Raw genomic sequence first — 23,803 nt, 5'->3', positions numbered from 1 at the left:
GCTGTACCTGAATGCTAGCTTTTTGTGATTCATGTACAAGGATACCCAAGTCCCTTTGTACTGCAGCATTCTGCATTGTCTCTCCATTGAACTAATATTTTGCTTTTCTATTTTTCCTGCCAAAGTGGACAATTTCACATTTTCCACATTATACTCCATCTGCCAAATTTTTGCCCATTCACTTAAGCTATCTATTTCCCTTTGCAGTCTCTTTGTATCCTCCTCACAATTTGCTTTCCCACCTATCTTTGTATCATAAATAAATTTTGCTACAATGCAGTCTTTCCCTTCATCCAAGTCTTTAATGTAGATTATAAATAGCTAAGGCTCAAGCACTGATCCCTGTGGCACTCCACTAGTTACAGTTTACAAACCTGAAAATGATCCATTTATTCAGATTCACTGTTTTATGTTAGTTAGCCAATTCTCTAACTATTCTAAGATATCACCCCCAACACCATGAGCTCTTATGTTGTGTGTTATAACACAAGATGTATGTTTCACCATATCAAGTGCCTTTGGAAATAATAATATACTACAACTACTGATTCTCCTTTATCAATTCTGCTTGTAACATCATCAAACAACTTTAATAAGTTTGTCAAACATGATTTCCCTTTCGCAGAACCATGCTGACTCGGGTCAATTGCATTATGATTTTCTAAATATCCTCCTACTGTTTCCTTAATAATGGTTTCCAGCATTTTCCTAATGATAAATGTTAGGCTAACTGGTTTCTGGTTTCCTGCTTTTTGTCTCTCTCCTTTCTTGCACTTTTCCAATCTGCTGTGACCTTTCCAGAATCTAAGGAATTTTGGAAGATTACAACCAGTGCGTCTACTATCTCTGCAGGCACCTGTTTTAGGATGGTAGGATGCAGGCCATCAGGTTCAGGGGACTTGTCAGCCCTTAGTCCCATTAGTTTTTCAGTACTTTTCCTCTAGTCATAATGATTGTTTTAATTTCCTCCCTCCCTTTTGCCTCTTGATTTTATTCTATTCTTTGGATGCTTTTTGTGACTTTATCGTTGAGATGGATACAAAATGCTTGTTCAAAATCTCTAACATTCCATAGTTTTCCATTATTAATTTCTCAGTAACACCTTTCAAGAGGCCAACACTCACTCTAGCTACTCTTCCTTTTTATATTCCTAGAAGCTTTTACTATTTATTTTTATATTTCTTGTTAGTTTTCTACACTAATTCATACACTAATTTCATCCCTTTATTATTTTTTTAATCATCCTTTGCTGGTTTCTAAGATGTTCCAAATCTTATGGCTTACCACTATTATTTGCAGCATTGTATGTCTTTTCTTTCAATTGAACCATCTTAGCTTCCTTAGTTAGCCACGGGTGTGCACCCTACTCTTATGGTGTTTCATTCAATTGAATATATCCTTGTTGAAAACTATGAAATGTCTCCTTAAATGTCTGCCATTGCTTCCCTAACATCTTACCTTCTAATCTATTTTCCCAGTCCACTTAAGCCAAGTCTGTCTTCATACTATTGTAATTGCCATTACTTAAGTTTAAGACATTAGTTTCAAAACCATATTTCTCACACTCAAACTGAATGTGAAATTCTATCATGATTTGATTGTTGTTACTTAGAGGATCCTTTACTATGAGGTTATTAATTAATCCTGTCTCATTACACATTACCGGGTCTAAAATAGCCTGTTCCCTGGTTGGTTCCAGAAGTTATTGTTCTAAGAAACTGTTCCGAATACACTCTATGAACTCATGAAAGGGCACCTTTGCCAATTTGATGTGTCCAAACCAAATGAAGATTAACGTCACCCATAATTATTATGGTACCTTTCTTACAAGCCCCCATTATTTCTTGATTTATTCTATGCCTGACAATGTAGCTACTGTCAGGGGGCCTATCAACTACCCCCACCTGTGACTTTCCTTTGCTATTTCTTATCTTCATCCTAAGTGATTCGACATCTTGATCTTCCAAACCAAGATCATTTCTCACCACTGTACTGATCTTATTCTTTATTAACAGAGTTACCCGGGTTCCTTTTACTTTTTTCCTGTCCTTACAAAATGTCAAATATACTCGAATATTCAGGTCCCAGCCGTGGTCACTTTGCAAATATGTCTCTATAATGGCTATCATATCAAACTAATTTACTTCTAGTTGTGCTATCAATTCATCCATGATCGCTACCCTGCACTACTGTCTTGTCCTTTCTCTTGAACTTTTCAAATCTCCCCTCAGATGAGCCCTCCTCCCACTTACCTATGAGGTACAAGTTAGGTGTGTGATTGAATACTCCTGACTTGCTTGGATCAGTTCATTCCCATTCACCCCCTCCAGCACAGTGGCAGCAGATGTAATGCAGCAACTCACTAAGTCTTCTTCAACAGCACCTTCCAAACTCCTGACCTCTGGTACCTAGAAGGACAAGGGCTGTGGATGCATGAGAACGCTACCACCTAAAAGTCCTCTCCAAGTCATACACCATCCTGACTTGGAAATATATCACTGTTCCCTCATTGTCGGTGAGTCAGAATCCTGGAATTCCCTCCCTAATGGCACAATTGGTGTACCTTCACCATACAGACTCTAGCAGTTCAAGACAGTAACTCCTCACCATCTTCTCAAGGACAACGAGGATTGGGCAATAAATGCTGGCCTTGCCGGTAATGCCCATATCCCATGATCAATTATGCTGGAGAAGTTTATTAGCTTTCTTATGATCCAATACGAGATTTCATGTTTACTGTGCAATCTAGTTATCCTGGGGTGCATGGTTAAGTGATAATGGTAGATAATATCATGTAATTTGGTTGAACACAGATGGGAAAACTTGTTGGCTCTTGTATATTCAAACAGGTAGAAAAGAAAATCTAGAACAAACCATAACAGCCCATGAACAGCCAGCAAAAGCTACCAATATAAAAAGAGAGAATACAATTAATGCAAGTTCCCCCTTCAAAAAAAGACTTTGGCTGGAATTTTCTAGCCCTCCCACCCCCCCGCCCTCCATCCCCCCACAGCGGGTTCCCTGGTGGCAGAACCGGCGAGCTATTGAAATCTCTGTTCACAATGGCAGGGTCAGTATATCCTGCCAGTGTGAGGGGCTGGAAAATTCCAGCCTTAATTTTAGTTCCTCCTCTAAGCTCAGGGTATACTATTGGAAATAGGTATATAATAAAGACATAAAATGTAAAGAATTTATAGGGAATTATTAAACTTATCTTTACAATAGAAATGTCTCCGTCTGAAATCCCTATAACATTATTTCAAATGCATTGCATTAATCCACAATGTTACTTAAAAATAATTGTCACTGTTAGTTCTCAAAATATCAGTGAGGTTGACAATTTTTCTCTATTGGGAATATTTACTGTTATTTTAAGTCTGCCAGCTGTATAGAACCTAGTTCACCCATCATTTATAGCTTCAATGGTCTGAAGTATTTAAAATCCTTACTGACATTAAGATAATCTTCCTCCTCTAAATGGACTCACTTGTTGCCTTTAACCCACTAGCCATACGTGCTTACTGCTCAGTTAACCCATACAAGTTGGTGTGAATTAACAACACATTTTAAGTTCAAGATAACATGTGTCAGCTTGGCTCCATTGGCATTACTCCTGCCTCCGAAGTACAGTTATGAGGTCAAGCCCCATTAAAAAGGCATGTAGTTTAGGTGATGCTTCAGTGCAGAAATGAGAGAGTTGTTGGAGTCGCTGTCTTTTTGATGAAATGTAAAACATTTGATCCTGCCAGCTTGAGTGGATATACATGCCCCCCTGGTAATGTTTGAAAAAAAGCCGAAAATTATCTAGACAAACAATGAGTGACCCAGACTTGGGTGTACAGGGCACAATTTCAAAATTTGGGGATAATACAAAGCTTGGAAGCATTGTGCACTGAGACGAGGATACTGTAGGACTTCAAGATGACATAGACAAGTTGGTAGAATGGACAGAAAAGTGGCAGATGAAATTCAATGCAGAGAAGGGTGATGTGAATCATTTTGGTAGGAAGACCATGGAGATACAATATAAAATAAAGCATACAATTCAAAAGGGAGTGCAGCAGCAGAGGGACCTGCTGGATGTCTACGTGCATAAGTCATTGAAGGTGGCATAATGGTATTGTCATTGGACTAATAATCCAAAGTAATACTCTGGGGACTGGGGTTCAAATCTCAGCAGATGGTGAAATTTGAATTCAATAAAAATCTGGAATTAAAAGATCTGGTTCACCCCTTTAGGGAAGGAAATCTGTTGTCCTTAACCTGCCCTCCAGACCCGCAGCAATGTGGTTGACTCTTACCTGCCCTCTGAAATTGCTTGGCAAGCCACTCGGTTGTATCAAGCCGCTAAAAAGTCTAAAAGAAATAAAACTCTATGGACCATCCAGCATCGACCTAGGCACCAGTAACAACAAAGGCAAACTCAATCCTATTGACATGGCAAAATCCTCCTTACTAATACCTGGGGGCTAGTGCCAAAATTGGGAGAGCTGTCTCACAGACTAGTCAAACAACAGCCTTACATGATCATCCTCACAGAATCATACCTTACAGACAATATCCCAGGCACCACTGTCACCATCCCTGGGTATGTTCCTGTCCCACCAGCAGAATGGTATACAGTCGGGAGGGAATTTCCCTGGCAGTCCTCAGCATCGACTCTGGACCCAATGAAGTTTCATGGACAAGGAAACCTCCTTTTGATTACCATGTACCACCCTCCCTCAGCTGGTGCATCAGTACTCCCCCATTTGGACGCCACTTGGAGGAAGCACTGAGGATTGTAAGGGTGCAGAATGTACCCTGGGTGGGGGACTTCAATGTCCATCGCACCACTGCAGATAAAGCTGGTTGAGTCCTAAAGGACATAGCTGCTAGACTGGGTCTGCGGCCGATGGTGAGTGAGGGTCTGCTCACGACGAATGATGGCCAACGGGGTGGAGACGAAGGTCCAGCTGAGATTGGAAGAGGAAGATGTACCAGGGGGTTGGGAGAGGGAGGCCTAGGATCGACTGGGAGAGGAAGAGGTGCCAGGATATTGTGAGGTTAGGAGGTGGGGGAAAACAAAGGTGTCAGGGGCAGAGAGGGAGGGAGTATGGGGGGAGTGGGGTGTTGTGTGGCACTATCAACGTGCTAAGTGGGATAGATTTCGAACAGATCTAGCAACTCAAGACTGAGCTTCCATGAGGCGCTGTGGGTTATCAGCAGCAGCAGAATTCTACTCGACCACAATCTGTAACCACATGGTCTGGCATATCCCCCACTCTATCATTAACACCAAGCCAAAGGATCAGCCCTGGTTCAATGAAGAGTGCAGGATGGCATGCCAGGAGCAGCACCAGGCAAACCAAAAAAAAAAATGAGGTGTCAACCTGGTGAAGCTGTAACACAGAACAACTTGCATGCCAAACAGCATAAGCAGCAAGTGATAGACAGAGTTAAGCGATTCCACAACGAACGGATTAGATTAAGTTCTGCAGTCCTGCCATATCCAGTCATGAATGATGATGGACAATTAAACAACTCACTGGAGGAGGAGGTTCCACAAATAACCCCATTCACAATGATGGGGGAGCCCAGCACATCAGTGCAAAAGATAAGGCTGAAGAATTCGCAAGTGTTCAGCCAGAAGTGTTGAGTGGATGATCCACCTCAGCCTCCTCCAGAGGTCCCCAGCATCACAGATGCCAGTCTTCAGCCAATTCAATTCATTCTACATGATATTAAGAAATGGCTGAAGGCACTGGATACAGCAAGGGCTATGGGCCCTGACAATATTCCAGCAATAGTGCTGAAAACATGTGCTCAACAACTTGCTGTGCCCCTAGCCAAGCTGTTCCAGTACAGCTACAATACTGGCATCTACCCGGCAATGTGGAAAATTGCCCAGGTATGTCCTGTACACAAAAAGTAGAACACATCCAACCAAACCACTTACCATCCCATCAGTCTGCTCTCAATCATCAGTAAAGTGGTGGAAGGGGTCATCAACAGTGCTATCAAGCGGCACTTATTGCTTAGCAATAATTTGCTCACTGATGCCCAGTTTGGGTTTCACCAGGGTCACTCAGCTCCTGACCTCATTACAGCCTTGGTTCAAACATGGACAAAAGAGCTGAACTGCAAAGGTGAGGTGACAGTGACTGCCCTTAATATCAAGGCAGCATTTGAATGAGTGTGGCATCAAGGAGCCCTAGGAAACTGGAGTCAATGGTAATCAAGGGGAAAACTCTCTTCTGGTTGGAGTCATACCTAGCACAAAGAAAGATGGTTGTAGTTGTTGGAGGTCAATCATCTCAGTTCCAGGAGTATCTCAGGGTAGTGTCCTAGGCCCAACCATCTTCTGCTGCTTCATCAATGACCTTCCTTCCATCATAAGGTCAGAAGTGGGAGTGTTCACTGAAGATTGCACAATGTTCAGCACCATTTGCAACCCTTCAGATACTGAAGCAGTCCATGTCCAACTGCAGCAAGACCTGGACAATATTCAGACTTGGGCTGACAAGTGACAAGTAACATTTTTCACCATATAGGTGCCAGGCAATGACCATCTCCAACAAGAGAGAATGTAACCATCACCCCTTAACATTCAATGGTATTACCATTGCTGAATTCCTCACTATTAACATCCTGCGGGTTACCATTGACCAAAAGCTGAACTGGACTAGCCATATAAATATTGTGGCTACAAGAGCAGGTCAGAGGCTAGGAATCCTGTGATGAGTAACTCACATCTTGACTTCCCAGACTTTATCCACCATCTACAAGGCACAAGTCAGGAGTGTGATGGAATGCTCCTCACTTGTCTGGATGAGTTCAGCTCCCAAAACACTAAAGAAGCTTGACACTGTCCGGGAAAAAGCAGCCTGCTTGATTGGCACTACGCCCACAAACATTCACTCCCTCTACCACCGACGCACAGTGGCAGCAATGTGTATAATCTACAAGATGCATTTCAGGAACTCAGCAAGCCTCCTCAGACAACACCTTCCAAACCCATGGCCACTACCATCTAGAAGGACAAGGGCAGCAGACACATGGGAACACTGCCACCTGGAAATTCCCCTCCAAGCCACCCACCATCCTGATTTGGAAATATATCACCATTCTTTCACTGTTGCTGAGTCAAAACCCTGGAACTCCCTCCCTAACAGCACTGTGGGTGTACCTACACCACATGGACTGCAGCAGCTCAAGAAGACAGCTCACAACCACCTTCTCAATCGCAATTAGGGATGGGCAACAAACACTGGCCTGGCCAGTGACACCCACATCCCATGAATGAATCAAAAAAGGTGGCAAGACAGGTTGACAGAGTGTTTGATAAAGCATACAGTATCCTCAGCTTTATTAATAGGGCATAGAGTACAAATGCAAGGAAGTAATGTTAAGCTTGTATAGAATACTGGTTCGGCTTCAAATAGAGTATTGCGTCCAGTTCTGCGTGCCACACTTGAGGAAAGATATGAAGGCCTTGTTGAGAGGGTGCAGAAAGGATTCATGAGAATGGTTCCAAGGATGAGGAACTTCAGTTACATGAATAGATTGGAGAAGCTGGGACTCTTTTCCTTGGGGAAGAGAAGGTTGAGAGGACATTTGATCAAGGTGTTCAAAATAATGAGGGGTCTGGACAGAGTACATAGGGAAAAACTATTACCGTTTTGTGCAAGAATCAAGAACAAGAGGACACAGATCTAAGGTAATTGGCAAAAGAAGCAATGGTGACATGTGGAGCAAGTGGTTGGGATCTGGAATGCACAGCCTGAGAGTGTAGCAGAGGCAGGCTCAAGAGAAGCATTTAAGAGGGAATTGAAATATTACTTGAAAAGAAAGAATATGCAGAGCTACAATGTTACGGAGTGGCAGTGGTGGGAGGGGTGGGGTGTATTACTCCTATGGAGAGCCAGCACAGACATGACAGGCTCAATGGCCTCCTTCTGCACTGTAATAATGCTGTGATTCGGTGAATAAATTACCCTCGAGCAGAATCAAATTAATTGATCCTTCATCTGATTTACTGATTGTGGAACCTGATGAGCTAAATTGCTTGCTACATTTACTTGTATAACAGTAATTTTACATCCAAAATAATTTATTAGATGAGAAGAGCTTCAGGATGTCCTGACAACATGATAAGGAGCAAAGTAAATTTAAGTTCTTTCTTATTTCCAGTTGACATTAAGCCATTAATAATAATATTGGCAATCTGAAGCTGGGGCCTACGGTGTGTTATCAGGTACGCAAAACCAGTGCGATTTGCAGATAAGTTGTGCTATGTATATTTAATTCTTAAACATTAAACTACGTCACAATCTAAAAAGTTACTATTCATTCACTAAAGGACACACAAGAAACTTCAATAATATAAGAGTTACCTGAGTTAGAAAGGTAGCACAAATAGCTTGATGTCATTATGAAATTAAAGTAAATTGAATATGCTGAAAATACAGAGCAGGTCACATCTGTAAGGAGAAAACAACAGGATATCTTTTGGATATGCAACCTTCATCTGACCAAAGGGTAAGAAATAAACAGGCATTTTAATAATTCTGGAAAACAGAAGGAGCCAGAGAGGGAATTGATGTTTTAAATAGCCTGCAAACACACAAAATCAAAACAGGTGGCATCATAGATCTGTGAGGTAATGGGGTCATGGAAAGGACAAAAGAATGTGCAACTGGGAGGGAAGGAGTGAAAAGACACAGGAAAATCCACAATAAAAGAAGTGTCTGCTTGGTTAAAAAAAATTGAAAAATTAAGAACTGAGAAAAAGAGGGAAAAAGCTGTTCAGCAGAAATGAAATTTGAGCAGAAAATACAATTGAAGTAATGTAAATCCCGAATCATGAGAGAATAAGAACACATAGATCTCCACAAGCGTTGTGCTTGATGATGGGTCTCCAACTCAAGTGTCAACCTACATCCCAATTGTTCAGATATTAGCAGACCTGATCTCTATCACAAGTTGTGAAAAGAATTGAGGGTATAGCCACAGTCTGAAGTTAGTAATGTCAGTATTAAGACTACAGAGGCCTGAATTTTACTTTTGGCGAGCGCACGCATTCAGCAGGCCCAGAAGCAGCCGGGATGCGGACCACCGACCGATGTCAACCCCCAACCGCGATTTCACCTTAGCTGGCCAATTAATGGCCAGCCAATGTAAAACACGCTCTGAATAGCTCAGCGCTGCCGGGGTAGGGACAGGAAGAGGGCGGGCGCTGCGAGAGAGCTCCCTGAAGGCAAACAGCTGCCTCATGGAGCTGCAGACATTCAAATGTTGAAATAAAAGTTTAAAAGCTGAAAAAGAATGCCCATGCATCACCATCAAGCACCTGAAAATATACCTCATCAAAATGCTGCTCACAGATATTTATTTTTATTTTAATTCATAAAGGAGATTTCAACCCGCCCTTGGAAGAGGTTTGATGAAAAATGTAAAGGCCGCCAGGCCGATTGGCCCGTCTGCCAACCGTAAGATTGGACAGGCCATGAAAAATTGGAGACGATTGCACTGTTAATGGGCTTAATTTCCCTCTTAATTGTCAGCGGGCTCGCTTCTGACTTTTGCGCGTGCGAAATATCACGGGTCAGGACGTTTACCCAACATCATCTCGTGTGATTTTACGCCAAATCGGGTCAAGCATGCGCCTGCCCATGGGATGTAAAATTCTGCCGAGGTAGGTTCTTGAAACTTGCATTGCGCTTCATTGAAACAGTGTAGAAGATCAAAGGCAGATTGGTCAGAGTGAGGTGAATTAAAGCGATGAGCCACAGATAGGGTGGGGTTATATTCAACCTCTTTAATGCTGCTCCATTCTTGTTGCCACAGCACTAAGGACATACATTGCAGGTATAAATGTTCATCCCTTGCTAAGGTAGAAATTGGGATCACTCAAGGTCATCATGTTTCATACAAGTTCCCCCTCACAATGATCTGTTGTTAAGGTCAAGGGCATTTACTCTATCCATTGAATAGTTCGAGCATTGAAGAATTAGGAAAAACCGGGGAAGAGCAAATTGTTAAAGCTCACCAGAACTTCTTCCCTCCCTCTAAGCATAAGAGAAATCAGGGTGTGATGAAGGGAATGGAATTCAGCATTCTCACCCCATCTGAAATGATGTGATTGCCTTGGCAGAGGAAAGGAGAACCTTCCTGCTACTACTGTCACCAGCTCAAGCGGGTTTTATAGCTTTCCCTGGCTCATTCCCTGTTTCATATTCCTCCGCTGACTCCCATTCACTCTACTCTCACCCCTCCCTTTGCGCTCCTTATTTCCTTCCTCTGTCCTCCTTCAAACTCATGCTCTGCACCTTCCATCTCTACTTCCCACTATACTGCATCTATTCCTCCCTTTTTCCTAACCTCTGACTCACTTTGTCTCCTTGTATCCTCCTCTAGTCTTATCCTCCCATCTCTCCCTTATCTCATTCCCTCTCCACCACTTCCTCCTCCCTATCTCCTCTGTCCCTCACCTTTTCCCCTCCCTTATCATTATCTCCACCTTTCGCCATCTCTCCCCTCTTTCTTCATACTCTCCTCAGCAGTCTCTCCCTTCCCTCCCATCTCTTTTCTCCTCTCCACCCCATCACCTTCTTCCTTCCCCTTCTCTCCTCCCCTCTACATCCCCTTCCTCATTCTACCTCTCTGCTCCTCCTCATCCCACCGTTCCTCCCTCCTGTTCCCTCTTCTTCCCCTCATCCTCTTCCCCCCCTCCCCACTTCCCCCTTCCCTGCCCTCTCTTATGCATTCCTTTGCTCCCCCTTACCACTTCCTGAGTGCAGTTATCTTCTGCTCTCTAGTCTGCTTTTCCTGAATATAACACTTAATCTTTCACCCCATGTGCAGTGCAATACACAATTGATTAGTATTTATCCAAAAACAGACCTGACCAGGCAATGTTAAATAATGGTGTTGGATCAAGCTTTTGCATTAGGATAATGTCCAGTGGCTTCCCTTTCACCATTTTTAAATCATTCATTCACAGAATTTGATAGTTGCAGGCAAGATAAGTATTTAATGCCCATCTCTAATCGCCCTTGAGAAGCTGGTGGTGAGCTGCCTTTTGAACCGCTTCACTGAATTTGGAGTGTGGTTGCGATGGGAACAGTGATTTCCAGGGATTTTCTTGTGTTGTGCAGATAAAAGAAAACAACTGTCACAGATTAAACATTCAGTGGGTGCTGCTATTTCTGTATATACAGCATTAAATGTTCCATAAAGATTCTGCCAAATGTGTGTTACCTTGTAGGTCGAATAAAGCAATCTATGGTATAAATTTTCATTTTAGCATCAAAAAGTGAAAAAGAAAACAAACTTCAAAGAATTTATCTACATTTGAACATAATGATTTTTTTTCCTAACAGGCAAACAGCATAGAGTATTGGAACAATGGGATTGTGAACTTTTACAGAAATCCTTTAGTTATCTCAACAGGAAAGACTTGCACTTCCCAAATCTACATATCAATGATTTGGATGAAGGGACTGAATGTGTGGTTGCTAAGTTTGCTGATGACACAAAGGTAGCTAGGAAAGTAAGTGGTCAAGAGGACATAGAGAGTGTACAAAAGGATATAGTTGGTTAAGTGAGTGGGCAAAAATTTGGCAGATGGAGTATAATATGGAAAAATGTGAACTTGTCCACATTGACAGGAAGACTCAAAAAACAGTATATTATTTGAATGGAGAGAAACTGCAGAACTCTACGGTAGCCATGATCTTATTGAATGGTGGAGCTTGCTCAAGGGGCTGATACTTTTAAATTATTTATTCTTGAGATATGGGTGTCACTGGCTAGGCCAGCATTTATTGCCTATCCCTAATTTCCCTTGTCCTTGTTCAGAGAGCATTTAAGAGTCAACACATTGCTGTGGGCCTGGAGTCACATGTCGGCCAGACCAGATAAGTAAGGACAGCAGATATCCTTCCCTAAAGTGAACCTGATGGGTTTTTATGACAATCAACAATGGTTTCATGGTCATCATTAGACCTTCATTGAATTTAAATTCCATCATCTGCCATGGTGGGATTCAAACCCGGGACCCCAGAGCATTACCCTGGGTCTCTGGGTTACCAGTCCAGTGACAGTACCGCTATGCCACCGTCTACTACTGCCTCTAATTTTTGTGTACTTGTATTCTCGTGCAGATTTATAGGATCCTTCATTTCAACAAAGATATGCTGGCAGAGCGCTGACTGGGACCTGCTCTGCAATATGCTCCAGCTCATGTGACATAGTTCGATCCTACTGGACTCTGCACAATTTCACCAAACAAAACAGCCCTGCTGAGAAAGAGTTAAAAGGAATTGTATTGCATCTCCCACGCTTACATGGAAATGTGCCATAGCAAAGGGTCTATTTCAGAATTCCAAAGGGACCATTCCCTCTGCAACACTCTGCTCCACTCCTCAGTCATCTCTAACAACCACTCCCTTTTGCACAGCATCTTTCTATGCAAGTGCAGGAGATGCAATACCTGCCCTTCACCTCTTCCCTTCTCACTGTCCAAGACCGCAATCACTCCTTCCAAATGAAACAGTAAATTACTTGTATGCTGTATTCGCTGCTCATGCTATGTCTCCTCTACACTGGGGAGACCAAATGTAGACCGGGTGACAGCGTTACAGAACATCTCCACAAGCATGACACTGACCCTTGTCATTTCTACTCTCCGCCTTGGTCCCACTCTGACCTTTCTGTCCTTGCCCTGCTGCAGTGTTTCAATGAAGCTTAACATAAGCTCATCATGGGCTGGATTTTATGACCCCACTGCCTGGCATGTTTTCAGTCACGGGGCACATAAAATGTAACAGGTGTTCCTGCCTACCCCTAACCTGGTGCACATACTAGGAAGGTGGGTAAGGTGCCCACTAGCTCGCCATCCCATAGGCCTATTGAGGCCCTTATATGGTCATTCAGGATTTCAATCTGTCTCCACTGTCATAGTATGCTGGGCAGTGTAAGCTGGGCAAGAGTGGGAAGCCGCTTTTTTCACAAAGTTAATGAAAGGGTGGGAAGGAAGGGGAGGGGGATGGTTACATCCACCACTGTGCCCCTCCCCCCCACCCAAGATCATGCCCGTCCTTTTGAGCCTCTCCACCTAGTCTTCAGAACCCACCCTCCCCATAATGCCACTTGCTCTATTCCTGAGGTGCCTGATCCCTCCCTGCCCGAAAAGGTCCGCTTACCTGTCTCCGGGATCCAAGCCGTGTTATTCTGGGGGCTGATTGCAGTCCCAGCATCACCCCCTACCAAAGGCAAAAGTCCCAGTCTCTGCTTGTTAAAACCATCCGCAGTGTAAAGTTGCTGCTGTTTGTGACTTTTCAAAATTCAGTCTCATATTCTGACTTGGCACTCTTCAGCGTTCTGGACTCCACACTACGCTCAACAATTTCAGATCATAATCTCGGCTCCATTTTGTTTCTTTTTCTTTGCTATTTTGTTTTTTCTCATTTTCTTCCTTATTCTTCACCTTGCATTCACATGAGGGGACATATCACAATTTTTTTTTTGTATTTTTAACATTTGTGACAGAACAGCCGGTCTCCCTGAGGCAGCACTTGGTCTCAAGGAGATGAGTGCGTTCTTTTGTGTGCATGCGTGAAAGAGCGCACTCTTGGGTTTAGGGATCTCCCCCCCCCCCCCCCCACCCCTCCAGCCACACAGGGAGCGCATAGTGCTTCCGTGTGGACCTCACATTGGGCGGGCCTTAATTGGCCCCCACATGTAAAATGGCGGCGTGCCCCCGATTGGGGGCGTTGATCGGAGGCATGCCTGTGCATACCCACAATTTAACTTCACCCCCGACGGGGGGAAAACCCTGCCTATAGTCTGCAGCAAATCAGTGCACCCTTTCGTCTATGGCTCTAACCAAGTAAATAACAAAGTATGAGCAGCTAACCGTGCAATTCTATTTTATTATAACAAAGTCCAAAGTGAACACATGCCAGCCTACACTTTCCTAGCCCTGGTGCTGACACTTGCCATTCTATCACCCATTCTAATGCTTCCTCTAGGTGTAATTTGTGTTCTAGTATCGCGAGAAGCATTGGTTGCTCATGCTTAACAATAACGTCCTGGGAGTGAGGTAGCCTTTCTTTTATGGCAGCTGGTTGCTGACAGATTTTGCTAAACCTTCAGTCACTTTGAATCTATGATTACATCTTTTCAAAAATCGAAAGGAAAACCGCATAAGAATAATGAAAGATAGTCCTTTCTTCTCGATTCATTCTAGCTACAACACAAACTCGTTTACAGTAAGAAGCATTTTCCACCTTAAAATATAAATCCCCAATTGAATCTGCTGCCCACCCATGTAGAACGCATTTGTACCTGTTCATTCAGATGACTGTCATGTATACAATATGCAGAGTTCTGCACTTGTCTGATTACTGACAGTTTTACATGTATAAAGATGTACGCCTATGTCTAATTAAATTGCACAGCACTCTTGGCTGATTTGAAACAAAAACATGTCTGCGTTCAAAATGGCTGTTTTGTGAGACCTGCCTCCAGCATGTCAATAGAGTATCAGTGATGCTGAATGTCAGTGTGAAGTGCTGGTGGTTGGCATGATTCTGAATCAGATAGCATGATAACCGTAATGAGTGGAATGTTCTACCCTCTCTAAGTGGCGTGTTTTTAGCAAGGCAGGGCATTTAATAAGGTGGGAGGAGGGCAGGGGAGCTCCCTGCTGCCTTCCCACCTCCAACTGGATTAAGTCAAGGGTGGGAAGGCCCATGGTGCACCTTCCCACCCTGTCGCCAACTGAGGCCCTTAAGTGGACAGTTAATGACCACATAAGGGCCTCATACCACTGCCACTGGCATTAACTCAGTTGCAACTGAGGCCTATCGCCACACAGGGAGCATGACAAGTAAGCCTATGTGGCTGCTTGTCATCTCCCTAAGGCGGATGTAGCGCCTTCAAGGGTGTTCAGTGCCTGATTGAGGGACCTAGCACCAGGAAGGGAGTCCCACTGAGAGCCACCATCCTGTCCTTGCTGCCGATCCTCACTACCTTGATACCACCCCTCCCATCCCATGAAACCCCTCTCACCATTACTTACCTTAGGCTAGGATTGCTTTGTGATGCTGGGCCTCATTTGGTTGTCGTTCTGGGAACAGCCAGTGCCTCCCCTGTGACGCTGCTTAGCAAAAGAGCTGCCAGCCTATCAGAAGCTGGCAGCTCTCAGTAGATGGGTTTCTTGCTGGCTCTCCAGCCAGCAGGCCAGACCCCCATCACCTCCACAAGATTCTGCCCAATGTGTCATGCAGTAAAAGAGAAAAATCTGTCTGCAAGTGGAACAGCTTGTTCTTAACAGGAATTTAATCTACAGATAGAGATACATTAATCTGACATCTCGAAAGGCTGGTACTATTCTTCCAGAGGAAGTTAAGGCCCCCAGTTCATCTACATCAGCTCATAAGGACAAGGTCCTATGAGTTCTAAATACACTCTTAACCATAAGCTTCCATTCTTTAATCTATTCAGTAGACTGGCTATCTAATTAAGTTAACTTATCAGCTGTCTAAGGATTCACCAACTGGTATCAAACTCGGACAGATCTCTTGTAAACCTATAATAACCAAGTGGTAAATGTTGAATTACTGTGACAAACTGTTCTGGTGTGGACTGATTGGCCCAAATTGTCTGTTTCTGTGCTACATATCCTATATAATAGCAAAACTACTTTTGGCACTATTATTTATTTCATTAATTAAGCTTTTCTACTAATTATTTCTCTATTCAATGTTAAAGTTCTGTTGACTATGATTCTATGGTTAATTAACTAATTGTTAGTTCATTGTGTTTTTGTTGTCTGGCCTTTTTGATAATTGGAGAAAGGATTAACTCATTCCCCCGATGGCTATGCAAATCCTAAGGAGAAGTTGCTAGTGGAAATGCTAATATAATCAGAAATTTTAGGCATCATTCACTCCTCGGCAAAGACTAGAGGGTAAGCTAGAAATGTAAAAATGATAAGTGTGCAGCAAAATAGAAGACTATAAACTGCATCAAAACAATTAATAGCCCTTTTTAAGGAAGAGGGAGAGTAGAAACATTTATAGCACAATCAAAGAAATAAGTCAACGGCCGTGGGTGATGAACAACAGTGATGAAACCCAAGCATGCCAGGGTGAATGAAATGTTCAATGCTGCATCAGCCAACTACAACATAAAGGAGGGAGGGGTATATGCTCACAGCATAAAGGGACAGATATTGAAAACTTACCAATGATATATTTTTACATGGGCTATAAGCTTAATATTGGTACAGCTCTACTATAATCTTCAACAATGTATTTTATGCTGTCACTAAACAAAACCCAGTTAATGCTGAGATATTGGAGGAGAATTTCTTTAGGGGTCTTTCTGCTCTACTACCATAACTTTGACAGAGGTTTGCCAGAAATCCACTTTATGCACATAAATGTGATTCAGCCAGTTATGACAGCAAAACAAGAGAGGCCCTATTGAAATTTAGTCCCATGGTAATGCACCTAAAATACCATAATGTCTAAAATAGTTTGATATCAAATTTCAACCCTCGATGTTTTGCCTGTGATGGTGCCCATTGCATTATCATTGATATCGCTAAATAAGGTAATATTAGTTAATCATATCTGTCTTTGACTCAGTTACTGATGTCTTTAGCAAATAAGTTAAGCTACATTTCATCTACATTTCACTGGGACCTTTTTTGGCCTTTATGGTTGCCTGAACTGGGGTATACGAGGCAATCCAAAGGTAAGCCAATTTAGAAAGAAAGATTATCGAACAGAAACATTCCACTGTTTTTCTCTTTCCGCAGGTGCTCCCAGACCTGCTGCGTATTTCCACGATTTTGCTTTTTTATTTCAGATTTCCAACGTTCAAGTTATTATGCTTTTGTGTTAGAAAGAAAGCATCTATATCTCCTTTCATACCAGATGTCCCAGTGTGCTCCACAGGTAATGAAGTACTTTTGAAATGTAGATTGACTGACAGTAATTAACACCTAGCATGCTGATGAAATAGTACTTAGCCTTGAAATAATAAGCCTTAACTTTGTTTTAGGAGAGTTTAAGCCAGCCAGCAAACTCAGTTTGACCTAGGACTGAATGCTTGTGGATGGTGAGTAAGGAGTCTTAATTTTTTTTAAATGTTTTTGTAAAAGTCTAATTTTGTTTGTAGTACATTTAACCAAAATCTACAGTTTAAATTCTAAAGTTTCCAGCCTTAAGCTGGGTTTTAACTGTCTCCAATGAGTGAACAGTTGGGCTTAGTTAATCAAAGAAGCAGCTGAAACTGGTTCTTCCATGACTACGTCAGCTAGCCTTTCTCTTAGGAGCATATAAAGCCAGCCAACTTAGTGGAGGTTGGATGATTAAGGAGTTAGGCGAGGAAGGGAAAGAGGTGCTCTTTTGTTTTTGATAATGCAAGTTGTGTGGCACCCTTAGAGTGATGGAAACCAGGCTTAAAACCAATGGCAGCCTTGGTAAGTAGGACCTGGTCAGTATTTCTACTTTGTAGTCTTTAAACTAAAAATTGGTCTTTAGTTTAGATTAAGTAGTGTTTATGCTATAAGAAGTAAGGTCCCTAGTATATATTTAATACTCTTTTTTAACTAGAGGAAGTAAAAGTAAAGGGAGCAATTTAAGGGTAAATAATGGCAGGGCAGCTTGGCCACATGCAGTGCTCCTCCTGTGTGATTTGGGAAGTCAGGGACACTTCCAGTGTGCAGGAAATTTCTCCAGCTACAGGTATTCGAAATCCGCATTTCAGAGCTGGAGCTGTGGTTGGAGTCAACTGCGGAGCATCTGCAAGGCTGAGATCTTCATGGATAGCATGTAAAGTGTGGTTGTCACATTGCAGGTAAAGAATGCACAGGCAGAAAGGGAATAGGTGACTGACAAAGTAAAAGCATGAGGCAGGTAGTGCAGGAGTCCCCTGGGTTCATCTCCCTCTCTAACAGATTTTCTGTTTTGGATACTGCTGGGGAAGATGACTCTTGCTCTATTCCCCTGAGAAACCAAGTCTGTGGCACCATGAGTGGCTCAGATGGGGGGGGAGGGGGAGGTAAACAAACAAGAGTGGGAGAGCAATAGGGACAGGGGATTCTATTGTAAGGAGAACAGATAGATATTTCTGTGGCTGCAGATGTGACACCAGGATGCTATGTTGCCTCCCTGGTGCCAGGGTCAAGGGTGTCATTGAGTGGCTGCAGGAAATTCTGAAGGGAGAGAGTGAAAAGCCAGATGTTGTCGTCCATATTGGTATTGGCACCAATGACATATAGGTGAAAAGAGGGATGAGGTCTTGAAAGCATAATTTAGAAAGGAAATGAATTAAAAAGCAGGACTTCAAAGGTAGTAATCTCAGGATTACTCTTAGTGCCACATACTAGCGAGATCAGGAATAGGTGAATAGACCAGATGAATGTGTGACTGGAGAGATTGTGTAGGTGGGAGAGATTTGGATTCCTGAGCCATTCAGACTGATTCTGGGGAAAGTGGGATCTGTACAAGCTGGAAAGGTTGCACCCCAGGAGGACCAGAACCAATATCCTCACAGGGGTATTCACTGGTGGTGTGGGGGGGGAGGGTTGTTTAAACTAGAGTGGCAGGGGGATGAGAACCTGAGCAGGAAGATACAGGAGAGGGGAACAAAGAAGAATGAAAGACAGAAAAGTAGGAAGCAAAAGTGGAAGGCAGTAGAAACAAGGACTAGCAGCAAATAGGGCCATCGCACCAAAAAATGTGTAAAAATGTTAAAAGGACAAGTCTAAAGGCACTGGTATCTAAATGCATACAGATTCACAAGCAAGGTAGACAAATTAACAGCGCAAATATAATTGCGATTATGGAGACAAGGCTGCAGGGTGACCTAGGCCGGGAACTGAGTATCCAAGGGTGTTTGATATTTAGGAGGGGCAGGCAAAAAGGAAAATGAGGTGGTGTGGTGTTGTTAGTTAAGGAAGAAATTAGTACAATAGTGAGAAAGAATATTGGCTCAGAAAATCTAGATGCAGAATCAATCTGGGTGGAGCTAAGAAACAACAAGGGGCAGAAATCATTGATGGGAGTTGTCTACGAGCCTCCAAACAATAGTGGTGTTAGGCGACAGCATTAAACATGAAATTAGAGATACATGTAACAAAGGTGCTGCAGTAATCATGGATGACTTTAACCTACATATAGATTGAGCAAACCAAATTGTCAAAATACGGTAGTAGATGAATTCCTTGAGTATGTATGAGATTTTTTTTAAGGCCAATGTGAAAAGGAACCAACTCGGGAACAGGCTATTCTAGATTTTGTATTGTGCAACAAGAAGGGATTAATTAATAATTTTGATGTGCGGGGTTCTTTAGGGAAAATTAATCATAACATGATAGAATTCTTCATTAGGCTGGTAATTGAAGTAATCCAACCTGAAACTAAGGTCCAACTATGAAGGAATGAGGGATGAGTTGGCTACGACAGATTGGGGAACTTAATTAAAAGGCTTGACAGTGGATAAGCAATGGCTAATACTTAAGGAAAGAATGCGTGCATTGTAACAGTTATACATTCATGCTTGTGCAAAAAAAAACAAGAAAAGTGGCCCAACCATGGCTAACAGAAGAAGTTAAGGATAGTATTAGATCCAAAGAGGAGTCATATAAAGTTGCTAGAAAAATTAGCAAGCCTGAGGATTAGGAGCAGTTTAGAATTTGGCAAAGGAGGACCGAGATTAAGAGGGGAAAAATAGAGTATGAGAGTAAACTTGCAAGAAGCATAAAAGCAGGCTGTAAAAACTTCTATAAGTACATAAAAAAAAAGGATTAGTCAAGAAAAATGTAGTTTCCTTACAGTCTGAAACAGGAGAATTTATAATAGAGAACAAGGAAATGGCAGAGCAATTAAACAACTACTTTAGTTCTGTCTTCACGGAAGAAGACACAAATATCTCCCCAGAATGGTAGGGAACCAAAGGTCTAGTGAGCAGGAGGAATTGAAGGAGATTAGTATTACTAAAAAAATAGTGCTGGAGAAATTAATGGGACTGAAAGCTGATAAATCCCCAGGGCCTGATAATCTACATCCCAGGATACTAAAGGAGGTGGCCATGGAAATACTGGATGCATTGTCATCTTCTCAAATTCTGTAGATTCTGGGACAATCCTGGCAGATTGGAGGGTGGGAAATGTAACCCCATTATTCATCTTTCTGTAAAAAAAGAGGAAGGGAGAAAATGGAATTACAGGCCACTTAGCCTAACATCAGTAGTGGAGAATGTGATAAGTCTATTATAAAGATAACTGGACACTTTGAAAACATTAATGGGATTAAATAAAGTCAAAATGGATTTATGAAAGGGAAATCGTGTTTGACAAACCTACTGGAGTTTTTTGAAGACGTAACTAGTAGAATAGGTAAGGGAGAACCCCTGGATGTGGTGTATTTGGATTTTCAGAAAGCTTTTGACAAAGTCCCACATAAGAGGTTAGTGTGTAAAATTAAACTATAGATTGGGGGTAACATATTGGCATGGATCAGTGAATGTTGATGTACAAAGGGTCTGGGTGTCCTTGTACACCAGTCAAGCATGCAAGTGCAGCAAGCAGTTAGGAATGCAAATGGTATGTTGGTCTTCATTGCAACAGGATTTAAGTACAGGAGCAAGGATGTCTTACTGCAGCTGTACAGGGCCTTGGTGAGATCAGACCTAGAGGATCACATCTGTTTTGGTCTCCTTACCACACAGAGAGTGCAACAAAGTTTCACCAGAATGATTCCTGGGATAGCAGGATTGTTGCATGAGGAGCAATTAAGTCGACTAGGCCTGTATTCACTGGAGTTTAGAAGAGTAAGATGAGATCTTGAAACATATAAAATTCTGACAGGGATGGCTAGACTGGATGCAAGGATGATATTTCCTCTGGCTGGGGGTCTACGCAAGGGGTCACAGTCTCAGGATACGGGGTAGGCCATTTAGGATTGAGATGAGGAGAAATTTCTTCACTCGGAGGGTGGTAAACCTTTGGAATTCTCTACCACAGAGGGCTGTGGAGGCCAAGTCGCTGAATATTTAAAAAGGAAACAAATTTCTGGAATCTAAAAGTGTCAAGGAGTATGGTGTTCAGATAGAAGATCATCCTGAATGGCTGAGCAGGCTCGAAGAAGCAGGAGTAGGTCATTCGGTCCTGTTTTCTATGTTTCTGATTTTAGTTTTGTTTCTGCTAATGCAGCAACTTCATGTCATTCAATTTATTTCAATGATGGATCAGACAAAAAGATGCCATTTTAGTGAGAGTGGCACATCATCGACAGCAACTTTGGGATTTTCAGGTATAGCTGCACGCCTGAAGTTGCTGTAGGGTTTATGCATAAATGATAGTGAACTCTATTAATCTAATGCTGAATTTGATGGAAAATTCTGGCCCAAGGTGAATTTAGTAGGTAGTGAATTTGGGACGGGACCCACTTAAGTCAAATACCTATCACTTTTTTCCACTAAGTGGAAGTGGGGGAGAACAATATTAATTATTTTGAAAAATTAATGAAACATGTCATATTATGTAATTTCACCATTTAGTAATACCTGTATGTTCAACATTGCTTAGACCTTTGGGTGAGATTTAAATTTAAGACAACAGTTTCCCAAAGGTAATCGATCATAAAGTTTAAGAAACTGGCATATGGAACCTTAGGTTCTAAACTTTTTGAATTGCAGCATTTCACCACAGTGGAATCTCACCTGAACCAAATGCACTGCCCACAAAATAGAAATGTTTTTACCTTCAAGATATGGACTGGAGTTAGGAATGCAGTCAGTGTGGACAGAAGTTCCATCCCATCCAAGATACATTCATCAGGAATTTCAACACTGATAATTATGCTCTGGAACACCAAGAGCCCACAGGTGTATATTGGCTTCAAGTATAAGGACAATGCCTTCCTGCTGGATGCTCTGATTTATCTGGTGGAGGTAGTGAAGGGCCTGCTCCAAAATACTGCCACTGATGTCACACCATATGTTTTTGACTAGTCTTGCTACTTGTATTGCTCTATTCAGAGGTGACACTAAGGGGCCTTGCCAAGGGAATGAAGTCCGCCAGCTGCTCCACTGTCCAGTCTATGGAGTCACCCTTTGTCTTCAAGCCAGTTGTCTTCTCTCCTGTATCAACTCATAATGATCACTAAATGAATCGGTCTGACTCTTTCAATTAAGAATCCAAGTGCCTAGATGTCCAATAAGTATATGAACAAAAATCTTATTTAATTTTGAATTATCAATGGAGTCAAAGGGCAGAGGAATTGGTTAGGATCAGCCTCTGATCCCTGAGCAAGATTGGATGCCAAGCCTCTGCAATTTGATGGGTAACAGTCTTCAGTAATGCTGTGGAGGTGGGAGGAGCACTTCTGCTCCTCTAAAATGGGAACAATGAGGCCAATGTGTTTTATAATAACAGAAGGCAGAACCAATAATTCATGCAGTGCAAATGAAGATTTTATTGGAAGTTTTTAAAACTTTAGTAGAATACCACAGATAAGAAATGCTATAATGACAGGAGTTGTGTAAACTCAGTATTTGTTTCTGAATGAGGCACAAAACTGTCAAGAAAAAAAGGCTGAAATGTTCAACTGAGGCATATCAAAATAAAGCCTTTTGAGATTTGAAGTAGATGTGATGTGCAATGACGTGATTGTAGCAACAGCAAACACATTTGAACACCAGTACCTCGTAAAAATGCAGAAATATGTAACATATAATGTGATGTAATTTATGATTCGAATACAAAAGATAATTTCTTTGCAATTGCCAATAATGACAATGAGTTTCTGCTTTGCGAACATAAATTCCTAATTTCTAGAATATATTTTCTGCAAAACAAAATTCCAACTCGTTTTGATCTGCTGCAGTTTTAGTTCACTTTAAAGACTTTGTGGTGTATTTCAACAATCTAGCCCAGTAAAACAAGCACGTACATGCTTAACAGAGGCTCAGTCTATGTAGCACAGGGACTAAAATCCGAATAGTATTCAGGTTTGTAACAACATGCAGTTCCACAATTTATTGTCAGACAAATACTGAAATACTAGAAAAGACTTTTTTTTAAAGCTTTGCATCATTGATCAACAGTAATTAACCACAGCAGCCGAAACCTTTGCACTGCACTGACACATTGAAATATGACTAACGCACAGGCATGTTTCAAAGTGCTGAGATTCTTTGAAGCCATTCACAGATAATGCAATCCCTCTTACTGAAGAATAATATTCCTACCCTGGTGAAGAGAGTTCCGTCTCCTCCTTTACGCTATTCGCAACACCATCAGTGGATTCATTATTTAAATAATATCCCGTTAAAACTACGCTCTGAGAAGTAGGCAGTGGATCCATAGTGTGTGAGGCATGATTTCTGCTAGTTATTGATCAACTGGACACGACATAAAGCAGACAAGGGTAATAAAACTCCTTCCTTGCTTGGCAACGTGGATTATTTCCATATTGAAACTCCACCCCTACAATTCTGAAGAAGGGTTGGGTTAGTGCATGAAAAAGCCTTTGTTGTTCCAAACAAGGAACAGTAAAATTAAAGACTCCGAACTTCGAGCGTGTCATTACCGAATTTCTTGGTATTTGCCAACGTTGGTATATATATTCTTTTCATCTTTTACAAATAAAAGCATTAAGTTGTGAAGGAAATTAATATCAAAAATACACATTTAAAAATAAGCTATTGACAATAAACATTAAGATTATTCTGCTTTTTTATGTGTTTCATTTTTTTAAATTTTTTTTTAAATGTTGTGCCATCATTAAATGAGCTGGCT

At 41.9% G+C, this 23,803-nt stretch overlaps 1 protein-coding gene across 1 annotated transcript in view; it reads right to left on the bottom strand.

Annotated features, from left to right (window-relative positions):
* arhgap18 (Rho GTPase activating protein 18) overlaps positions 1–23,373 on the bottom strand; it is a 105,724-nt gene extending 82,351 nt beyond the window's left edge. The window contains exon 1 of the mRNA XM_041187389.1: positions 23,254–23,373. Coding sequence (XP_041043323.1) covers positions 23,254–23,369 — 116 coding nt within the window. The 5' untranslated portion in view covers positions 23,370–23,373. The remainder of the gene's footprint in view (positions 1–23,253) is intronic.
* Between the last annotated feature and the right edge of the window lie 430 nt (positions 23,374–23,803).

The sequence above is a fragment of the Carcharodon carcharias genome, chromosome 5, assembly GCF_017639515.1.
Source record: "Carcharodon carcharias isolate sCarCar2 chromosome 5, sCarCar2.pri, whole genome shotgun sequence".
In the NCBI taxonomy this organism is placed as follows: Eukaryota; Metazoa; Chordata; class Chondrichthyes; order Lamniformes; family Lamnidae; genus Carcharodon; species Carcharodon carcharias.
Note: the sequence above shows the minus strand (reverse complement) of the source record. Positions and strands in the feature narration are given on the sequence as shown.